The 10,750-nt window shown below is 45.7% G+C and overlaps 1 protein-coding gene across 5 annotated transcripts in view; it reads right to left on the reverse strand.

Moving 5' to 3' along the window:
- Positions 1 to 10,750, reverse strand: part of SGK1 (serum/glucocorticoid regulated kinase 1) — a 155,839-nt gene that overhangs the window by 1,843 nt on the left and 143,246 nt on the right. For 2 of the 5 annotated variants that reach the window (XM_017875468.1, XM_017875467.1), the window contains 10 exons: positions 3,888 to 3,963; positions 3,380 to 3,455; positions 2,823 to 2,927; positions 2,634 to 2,717; positions 2,383 to 2,514; positions 2,022 to 2,134; positions 1,558 to 1,681; positions 1,006 to 1,101; positions 444 to 599; positions 247 to 336 (listed from right to left, as the gene is read on the reverse strand). In XM_017875468.1, coding sequence (XP_017730957.1) covers positions 247 to 336; positions 444 to 599; positions 1,006 to 1,101; positions 1,558 to 1,681; positions 2,022 to 2,134; positions 2,383 to 2,514; positions 2,634 to 2,717; positions 2,823 to 2,927; positions 3,380 to 3,455; positions 3,888 to 3,963 — 1,052 coding nt within the window. Of the gene's footprint in view, positions 1 to 246; positions 337 to 443; positions 600 to 1,005; positions 1,102 to 1,557; positions 1,682 to 2,021; positions 2,135 to 2,382; positions 2,515 to 2,633; positions 2,718 to 2,822; positions 2,928 to 3,379; positions 3,456 to 3,887; positions 3,964 to 4,108; positions 4,323 to 4,943; positions 5,387 to 7,051; positions 7,291 to 10,750 lie in introns of those variants that run through there. The other 3 variants (XM_017875472.1, XM_017875469.1, XM_017875470.1) reach the window with 3 other exon arrangements.

The raw sequence follows: 10,750 nt of genomic DNA on the forward strand, positions 1-10,750 counted from the left end.
AAAAAAAAAAAAAAAAAAAAAAAAAGAATAACATTCATTTTTTGCCTTTTGATGCTTTTATTGATAAATGTGCTTAAAATTATGGGAGCCTTGTTGGGACACAAACATGTACTTTTATGTAGGAAAATAACGGGTTTATGGAGAAAATATCTGCCAATGTATTCCTTCCAACCCTCCCCCAGACAATCCTGAATTAAAAGAAATGCCCTTTGGGCTTCACTGTACTTAGAAGAGACAGATACTCACCACATTTGGGTTAAAAGGGGGAGTAATCTTCTTATTAATGAGATCATCCCAGTTAATTAGCGAGAAGAAGACATGACTCTTAATCTCCATCTGTTGATAAGAAACCCAAGATTAATTTAGACAGGTGCATTCAATAAGGGCAGGGAGGTCTAGTGCACGTCCCCGCTGGCCCAGGAGAACAGGAAAACATCACTCACAAAGTCATCTTTGGCTCCCAGCCGCTTTGTCCTGTCCTTCTGCAGGAGGCCCTCCAGGAGGTGTCTTGCGGAATTTGTAATATTTGGTTTCAACTGGAGGGGCTTGTTCAGAATGTTGTCGTACATTTCAGCTGTGTTTCGGCTATAAAAAGGAGGCTGAAAGAAGGGGAAAATTACTTTAGACTTAATTGGAAGTTTTGTATGGCATATATTATCAGCAGAGAAAAAGATGTAAACTGCAATAAATACTAGGCTCGATTTGAGAAACTCTCCCAACCTCGATGCCTTCTTTTCCCTCGCTATTTGTCTACTTTGCAATGTTAATAAGCGGTAGCTTTTCAGCACCACACAGGTTAAGTGTGGTCCTATCTAGTAAAATGTGAAATGCACAAAATAACTAGGTAAGTGATTATTCTTATGACATATAAAATGACCAATATGCCTCTTAGCTGCATTGATAAGCCTACTGATAAGGGCAAGACACAATGGCCAAGCCTGGGCTGTGTGAAGACAATATTGTAGGGAGCAGGTAGTGTTACATGCTTCCCAAAGTGCCACTCACCAGGCCATACAGCATCTCATACAAGACGGCTCCCAGGCACCACCAGTCCACGGTCCTGTCATAAGGCTGCTTATGAAGCACCTCAGGTGCGAGATACTGAAAGGCAGACCAGGGAAACAAGAGTTCAGAACGTGTGAAAGCAGGCACTCCCACAACCACACATTTAGTTTGAAAAAGCTAAGAGATCCAGAGCCAGCTTGGAAGACATATATCTTTAGATTCCTTCCTGATAAAACTGCTGGACTTCTTGAGGGTGACTGGCTACCTATGTGTACTAACATTTAGGAAATTGCTGGGCACTTGGTATCTCTTACTTGGAGATTTAGAAAATTTTTATGATGCAGATCTTACAAACAGCTACTTTTCAGTAAACAACAGAAAGCCTTGGGATTTCTCTTGCTACATCAAACAGCAAATGTATTTTATTTGCACTGAATTGTACTAAGTAATTTCTGAAAGGAGTTTACTCTTCTTGGTACTTCAAGGCATGATTGTACATCTCTCTCCTGGAAGGCGGGGGTAAACCAGGCACCAAACCAAGAGGGCGCCTACCTCCGGCGTGCCACAGAAGGTGGATGTCGTGCTGTTGTGTTCAATGTTCTCCTTGCAGAGTCCGAAGTCAGTAAGGACAATGTGTCCCTGTGAATCTAGCAAAATATTCTCTGGTTTTAAGTCTCTGTAAAAAAGTGAATAGAAAAGTAGTTGCACAAGTTAATTTCACTTCCTAAGATATCCTCTTAAAGATAATTGCTAAAGGTATTAGAGGCATTTTAGGTTCACTGTAGTTGTATAGTGAAGAAAAAAGGGAGCCTTGTTCTCATCTATTCTGGATTAGGCACAATCCCACTTGGCTGGTTCCCCCTTGGCACGAAGTCAAGCCAGCTCACGTGCTAGGGGATCTGGTTTTAGGCAACCAAGTTGCACATAAACACAAATTATTTTAAGGCCCTATGAAAGAGCCAGTGCTACGTCTCCTTTATACCCAAACAGGTAGCCTTAAGAGCTCTCAGGCTTACCTATAAACGATGTTCAGTGAGTGCAGGTAGCCCAAGGCACTGGCTATTTCAGCAGCATAGAAACGAGCCCGTGGTTCCAGGAAGCAGCGTTCCCTCTGGAGATGGTAGAACAACTGCGAGAGACAGAACAAAGTCAGTCTGGGTTGCAAATGAATTTAATTAGTTTTGACATATACAGCAAAAGCACAACTGCAGGAAGCAGCCCCAAGTAATCTATTAACTATAAACCTGATAGGTTGAAGAAAATGCTAATTCTGGTAACATTCTCCCCACCAAGTATCTCTGAAAACTTTCTTCTCAAACTAAAACAAAGCAGGCTGTGCAGAGACACTAAGAGTTGACTTCTATTCCCTCTGCTCACCTCTCCACCATTAATGTAGTCTAGGACAAAGTACAATTTGTCAGCAGTCTGGAAAGAGAAGTGAAGGCCCACCAGGAAAGGGTGTTTCACATTCTTCAGCAGAACATTCCGCTCCGACATAATATGCTTCTCCTAGGAAAATGACAATTCAGATTTAGTGGCATATTTCAACTTGGCACCAAAATTCCAAGATCAAGATTATTCAAGGAGTGTCTACCTCCAACGCCAACCTCATCAAGCACATCTCATACCTCTTTCTTTTTCAGGATTGCTTTCTTCTGTAAAACTTTGACTGCATAGAACACTTCTTCTGCCTTGTGTCTTGCTAGAAGAACCTGAAATTTCAATTTAAAAAAATCATTTTTCTGTCCTCATCCAGGGAGAATGTAAAATGAGGACACGAAGAAAGCGTACCAAAAGATCTTCAGATTTGAAATTACCTTTCCAAAACTGCCCTTCCCAATCACTTTCAAGAAGTGAAAGTCAGATGGTTTAGCATGAGGATTGGATGATGGGCCAAGGTTGATTTGCTGAGAAGGACTTGGCTAGGAAAAAAAGAAAAGGATTTCTTTTAATATCATTGCTTCAAAGGAAGACATCTATAACATAAACGATGTAGAAGATGTTACATCTACAAATGACTGAGGCAAATGACCATACATCTATCTATAAACATTCAAAACCACATTTCATCACAAGTCATTTCAAATGAGTATGGAAACTGCACACAATCATGTTGTTTTGGACAGATAAAACCTTTTTATGAAATATGCCTTTTAAAATAATCCACTTTGGAGGTAAAATACGCCCACGAAAAAATAAAATAATACTGACTGAATACTTAAATATTTGTTATCACTTGTTATGCCATAAAGTAATGAAGCATTCCTGCTTTGATACTAAATTCTAGAAATGCTGTTTTAAACCATTAATGCAGGAATACTAACTGACTCCCTTACAGTTCTCCACAGGGGCACTGCACATGGAAAATACTTACTGGAGGAGAAGGGTTGGCATTCATAAGTTCAGGCTCCTGAGGTTGGGAGATTTTCAAGATGGACTGAACTTCAGGGCTGCCGGGAATAAAGGGCACGATTTAGAATCCAGCTTGCCACTAGGGGGCACACCAACATCAAAAGTCAGTTTCTGGCTCTACCGTCTTCTGCCCGGATAATTCGGTGTTTAAACTGAAAATACCCCATATATTACTCAGTTAAAGAAAATAATAAACCCCGTTAAATACAGAAATAAGGATTGTTGTTCATGGAGAAAGGGCGTGAATTCGGCCGACACGAACCATTTATCTTACAACTCCAGTTCAAGCCAAATCAGCAAATTAACTTTAATGCTTAAAATGTGTCTAATATATTAAAATTTAAGGAGAAAACAGATTCCCACCCCAGAAGTCTTCGCCTTCCAGATAAACGCCGTGATGAGAATGTTTACTGCTGGCAAATTCAAACCAGACTAGTTATTCTTATTTCCTCAAATCCCATCAAACTTACTGTTTGCATGCATAGGAGTTATTGGCAATCTTCTGAATAAAGTCGTTCAGGCCCATCCTCCTTTGCTTCATGAAAGCTGTGGATTAACGAGGAGAAATAAAGAAACGTTTAGACGGCTTCATAACGTCCGGAGCCACATACACTAATCTGATCCCGGACTTTCAAAAAATTTCCACTTTGAGTCTCCTGGAGCAGAAGTCCTGCCAGATTCCTGCACTCACCGATGAGAATGGCCACCATGCCCCTCATCCTGGAGTAAGTGAGGGTGCCCTTAGCTGCCTCGGTTTTCACCGTCATCACCACAGCAGGGAGACAGGAAAACGTTAGCGCTCGGAGACCGGCTCGGTGTATGCTGCGCCGGGCCGCGCGCTCGGCCTTATAGGCGAGGCACCGCCGCGGGGGCGGGGCCTGCGCGACAATGAGAAGCGGCCCCGCCCTTCGCCTCGCCCCTCCCTCCGCCCCGACCGCCTCGCGGTTTGCTGGCAGCCGCGCTGCCTGCGGCGGGCGGTTCTGTCCCCATTGAGAGGGCGAGACCCGGGCAGGGGCGCGAGGACCGTCCGGGGAGGGCCTGGCGCGGGGCCGTTATCAGCCTCCATCGGCCCCCGGGGCAGGAGAGAGGGAAAGCGCTGACGGAGGGCGCGGGGAGGGCCGGAGAGCCCGGGGTAGTTTTCCACCTCTCATTTATTCCGCCGCCCGAGAAAGCCGGGGTCGCAGCGCCGAGGCGCTTCCCGGCGGGTGCGCGGCGGCCACGGTGGCTTCGCTCACTCGCTCCCTGCAGATTCCCTTTCCCCGGCCTGGCGCCGTCCTGCGGCCGGACCCCCACCTCCCGCCCAGCCCAAGCTGACGGTGCGCGCCACCCTCTGGGGTTTATCTCTGGGGCGCAGGGCGAAGCGCGCGACCTTGCCTGCCAGGTCCTCCCGTTCCCGCCGCCGGGACCCCGGCTCCCAGAACTCCGACGAAAGCCTGCCCCTGCCGACTAGCCCGCGAGCCGGGCAGGAGCCGAGCCGCTCTGGGGAAGTGAGCCAAGTCCCCAGCGGGGCCGGCGACCGCGCTTACCCAGTCCGCTCAGCAGGAAGGACTCGCTCCTTTTCTGCGCATCGGCCCTCTTTTTGTGGCGGGGCCGCAGCAGGGACTCGAGCCGGGCCCTAGCCAGCGCGCCCTGCATCTCCCCCATGTGCAGCGGGCGGCGGGGCGCACGGCAGGCGAGAGCGACCGGCGAGCACTGACGTTTCCTTGAAGGAGCCGCCGTGACTCAGGCCGGGCAAGATTTCCTGCCCCGAGTCCCAAAACAAACAAATGGCCCTTGTGCACGGTCGGGTCGCTTCCGAAAACGCCTTTTTTGTGCTTTTGGCCAAAACCAAGCAAGGCTGAAAAATCCCAGAACTTGGAAGAGGAGGAAGGAAGGAAAGAAAGAGGGAAGGGGGGGAGGGAGAGGTCAGGAATGTGCAGGGGAGGGGGCGGAAATAAAAGTCGTCTCTGCTCTAAAGGAAAAAGTACAATCTGCATTTCACTTTTTTTTTTTCTAAAGTAATCTCTGAGAACATTTTGTCCGTTCCGCATGTAATTTTTTTCCTTGCATTTTTAATCTCTGTCATGCCAAGAACACGTGAGGAGGTAACAAGCGAAGGGAGGAGGTAGCTTTGCCCGGGGACCGACCTGGCGTGACCTGGGCATCCTCGATTCCTCTATGGGGCCTGCTTCTCTCCCGGTCTCCCACCTGAAAACCCTGCAGGTCACGATACGTGGTCTTGAAATCATCCCTACTGCTCCCTGGGTTTAACTCAAGGTTGCCCCAGGGCTTGTCTTAATTTTGCCACCTCGCTCTTTCTCTCGAGTCCCACAGAAACTGTGACTTTATCCTGAAAGATTAGCCGGGTGACCCTGCTGCAGAAGGCAGGGCAGGGAAGGGAGGGAAGCTGGAGGCGGCGGCCCCGGCTCTGCAGAGCAGCGATGCCGGTGCCTTCCAGTAACTCCGCGACTGGGGGATGTCTGGGAGCCGCAGGCTGACCGCCGGCGCGGGGACGTGAGCCGGTGCTGGCCGGGAAGCCACGAGCACAGCGATTGGGCACAGAGCAGGCTGTTACAAGTTACCACTATTCGCAGGGCCAGGTACCTGGCGCTCGCTGTTGCTGTCTGCGGTGGCTGCCCTGCCATGACCTCTTGCTGCCAAGGGCTCTGCCATCTTAAAGTTGCCTACTGGATCTGGCACAGTCCCGAAATACCAGCTGTCAAACCAGGAATAGCGTGTGAAACGCCTTTTCCTTGGTCTTGGGCAGGGGTTTGTTTTGCAGGCAAAACCACCCCCACTTGCCCTAAAGTGATCTCTAGTCTCAACTGCTTCTTGGTTTGCTTTGTTGCAACAGTCCCAAACCGAGAGAAGAGAAACACACATTCTCTTTTTCTGGAGTCTGGCTGGGAACGTTTTCTTAGTGCCCACACTTAAAGCACTTACTGGGGACGGGCGCAGTGGCTCAGCTCACACCTGTAATCCCAGCACTTTGGGAGGCCGAGGCGGGTGATCACAAGAGATTGAGACCATCCTGGCTAAACGGAGAAACTCCTTGTCTACTAAAAATAGAAAAATTAGCCAGGCGTGGTGGTGGGCGCCTATAGTCCCAGCTACTCGGGAGGCTGAGGCAGGAGAATCGCTTGAACCCGGGAGGAGGAGGTTGCCGTGAGCCGAGATCGTGCCACTGCACTCCAGCCTGGCAACAGAGCCAGACTTGTCTCAAAAAATAAAAATAAAAATAAAATAAAGCACTTACTAGTACCTGAAATTGACATGCCAACCTAAAGCAATGTTTAGGCAATTTCAAATCACAGTAACTGGCCTATGTCTGCTTCCTTTTGCACGGAATCGTCATAGAATATGACTTTGTTATTGCCAATACCACCCATACGTCATGTCCCACCATTCAACTAGCCTAGCCCACCCTAGCCCTGCTCCCACCTGGTTCCTTCCCCTGTTGAGGGGGCAAATTGTGCTCAGGCTGTCCAGAAACATCAGCCTGCACACAGACTTTTGCATGTTTTTTTTCAAACATTAAATTAAGAAACCTACAACCAGAGACCCTCTCCTACACCCCACCTTATGTGCCTTCCCCATGTCAAGTAACCCCAAATCCTCTGAAGCATCTGCAAAATATAGTACTGGAAGTACGAACCTTTCAAAGGGGATTTTATAGCTGCTTCTTTCATTCTTCGGGTTGCCCAAGGATATGCAGGTTGGGGATTACTTCTGGAGGCTGGAGGTAGAGCTCAGTTATGGCTGAAGTAGGCCTCCCTGCTACATGCCTCTGATAAGCTGGAAGCTCTGAGATGACATGAGAGCACGAGCCAGAGGCGGCTATCCCTGTTCTGTTATGAACCCCACTTTATATCAAGGCAATTTAAATACAGGAAGGGAGCAAGCTGCAAAGTTCAACCCTGGGCCATTTATTCTCCCCATTGCAACATCACTCAGAAAATTACAGTCATCAGCGTCCTAGCTTTATTACACCCCCAGCACAACACACAAGAAATATAACTTAACTGATTATCCTCACAAATCAGTCCAGAAAAAATTCAAAACACATGCACAGGGTTCATTTTCTCAAAGAGGCTCTGTGGCATGCATTCCGGGAGGAACGTGGAATTCAAGTCGGAAGGCTCTACGCGGAATAGAGAATAGATGCAACCGTATGATTTGTGGTTGGAAAAGAAAGGGAACGTCTGATGTGCTCCTTCCTCCTCTACCCTAATGTTCAGCACTTGGAGACGGATGGTCGGCTAAACTTATCATTTAACAGAGAGAATCAAGTTGTTGAGACTGGCTTTTCTTCCAACCGGATACCTGATGGGTGGAGCAGGCGCCCCCTGTTCTGTCCCAGCAACCTACTAAGACTTCCGAACAGGAAGGTGACACACGGCGGAGGGGTGCTTGGGGGGAGGGGGAGACGGGGGAGCTGTTTGTGACGCGCGCCTGTTAACACTGCACAGGCTTTAGGTTGCCCTGTAGCTGCTATTCAAACGCTTGATCTGTCCTTCCTTCCTGTCGCCAGCCTCTTTCTTTGGTCCAGATAGTCCTCCTACTGGGAGGAATCCGGCCCCTTTCCTCTTACTCCCTGGTGGCGAAGTGCTCAGAGTAGCTTCGCGAACTGTTTGTAAATGCAACCTAGAGGGCGATCGAGTTCTCTGAGAGAACGTGCTCTGTATACGCGACTTCCCCCACTTGTCTCCTGAGATTCTATTGGTCCAGATAATTTCTCTACAATGCCTCGTGCAGTCATGGAAAATATAGACGGCTTGATATGAGATAGGCTAATTACCTCCCCACTTCTCCAAACGAATGGTCTCACATTTATGTCTCGGTGCTGGGAAAACTGCAGTCAAAACCCTCAAGTGGGAATGATTGACCACGATAAAAAAGCTTGCACTGAAACTAAATGTTTCCCAGTGCATGTGCATTTTAATGCTTCAGAAAATTGTTTTCACTCTTCGATTTTATTTCCCTATAGTCTGATGGACTATCAATGCTAAAACTGAGAGCTTCACAAAGATACGACTTTTTCCATTTAATTTTAAAAGGCTTATAAATTACTGATATTTCTCAACATATTAGAGAAAATATTTTGAAAAATATTTTTATAAGGACTTAACCATATTCACTCTTAAGACACTTCTTAAATGTATCAGCTGTAATGTTCATAATTCCCCGTGCATGTTATCTTCCATTGATAACAAGGCAATATAATTGTTTCATATTGTTCAAAGTACCATCAATTTTAGAACAATCCTATGCAGAGTTTAAGTTCCCATACTTTTTGATTCATTGTTTGATGCACATAGAAACCTTTCCCTGGAACACCCTCAAAACAGCACATAGAAATACCAGAAAATATAATTATTATAATTACAGAAAACATAATTATTACTCTAGAGAGAAACTGAATGGATCAGTTTTTGTTGAAGGTTGTCAGCAAAGCCATGTCTTTTTTTTTTTTTTTTACAACATTCATCCAACAGAAAATGATGATGACAAATGAGTTTATTCATTATAGCTATTATAGACAAGTCACTAGCAATGGTGGTTATTTAAATGTCTATTTATAGACACAGGTTGTATAGTAATGATTACCTTCCATATTCATAATTGTCAAGCATAAAGATAAGAATGTGATACAGCAGATAACTAAGAGAACACTATCTATAATCATAATGTTAAAAGTTATTAAAACCCACAAAACTAATTATTTCATTTATGCAGGGCTTTTATTTTTTCCAAGACAGAGGAGATAATATTCTACACCCATTCCTTCTAAAAAGTAAGCCCATAGGAAAATTGATGGGAGGGTAGAAACATGATTTGGTAGTAAATTTTTTATGTCATTCAGGGGATAAATTAAAGAGAAGAAGCCAGTGGGAATCCTTGACATGGGAGGAATGAAAACTTTTTTTTTTTTTTTTTTTTTTTTTTTTTGAGATAGAGTTTCACTCTGTTGTCCAGGCTAGAGTACAGTGGTACAGTCACAGCTCACTGCAGCCTCAACCTCCTGGGCTCAAGTGATCCTCCCACCTCGGATTCCTGAGGAGCTGGGACTACAGGCACATGCCACTATGCCTGGTTAATGTTTTTATCTTTTGTAGACACATGGTGTCACTGTGTTGCCCAGGCTGGTCTCAGACTCCTGGGCTCAAACGATCCTCCTGCCTCAGCTTCCCAAAGTGCTAGGATTTTAAGTGTGAGCCACTGCGTCTCACCTGAGGAATGAGAATCTAGATAGCAAGAGACCAACAGATCTTTCTCAGGCTGAAAACGTACCCATCTCCATCTTGGCAATATTGTCAATGTCTGATTTATTATAATCCAATCAATGATTAAAACAAAACAAAACAAAAAAAACCACCAGCTAGAATGCAATATGATAGGTAAAGAATCGTATGTATGTGACAACTTTATTTTTGGTTCTCAGGATTGACCTGGAAAATGGTATCCAGGGATCTTTCCATATAATTATGGAAAATGATACATTGGTCTGGACAGAAGAGTAAATTGGAAAAATTAGTAAGTCAACATTTAATACTATTGGTAAACTCAAGAGGGCTGTGGTGGCCAGGTGCAGGGGCTCATGCCTCTAATCCCAGCACTTTGGGAGGTTGAAGCAGTAGGATCACTTGAGCCCAAGAGTTTGAAACCAGCCTGGGCAACATAGTGAGACCCTGTCTCTACAAAAAATACAAAAATTATCCGTGCATGGTGGCACACCTGTATTCCCAGCTATTTGGGAGGCTGAGGTGGGACAATTGCTTGAGCCCAGGGTGTTGGAGGTTTCAGTGAGCCAGGATCTTGCCACTGCACTCTAACTGGGACAACAAAGTGAGATCCTATCTCAACAACAACAAAAAAAACTGTGGCCTTACTGAAAGCCACATATTATTGACATACCTTTATTATTAGGCATTTGCATTTTAAAAGGCCACTTTTCAACTCAAAAAAATTAATTTGCAATGATAAAATGTCAAGCATTCAAACAAGAAACAGGTCTGAGAGCTTTGGGGTGAGAGGCCTCTCGCTGTATCTGGCCTGGTCTGCCTCCTCTCCATTCTCTCTAAGGTAAACCTACATGGGCATCTACTTCCCCCACAAGTCCAGCAGCCAGAATCCTTCCTAAGACACACATATTAAAGGTGTAACTGACACGAATATAAAGGGCTCTCTTTCACCCCCACTTTATTTACAAAGGGCCAATAGTAAATAAGGAGTCTGGATTTCTGGTGGACATCTTTTGTCAAACTAAAGTGAAACCTGAAAGCTTTAATTTGCTCAGTATAAATCTCTCTCCAAGTCTTTCCCACTCCTCTCCTCTCCTCTCCTCTCCCCTCCC

Source organism: Rhinopithecus bieti, unplaced genomic scaffold, assembly GCF_001698545.2.
Source record: "Rhinopithecus bieti isolate Rb0 unplaced genomic scaffold, ASM169854v2 scaffold_9615, whole genome shotgun sequence".
Taxonomy (NCBI): Eukaryota; Metazoa; Chordata; class Mammalia; order Primates; family Cercopithecidae; genus Rhinopithecus; species Rhinopithecus bieti.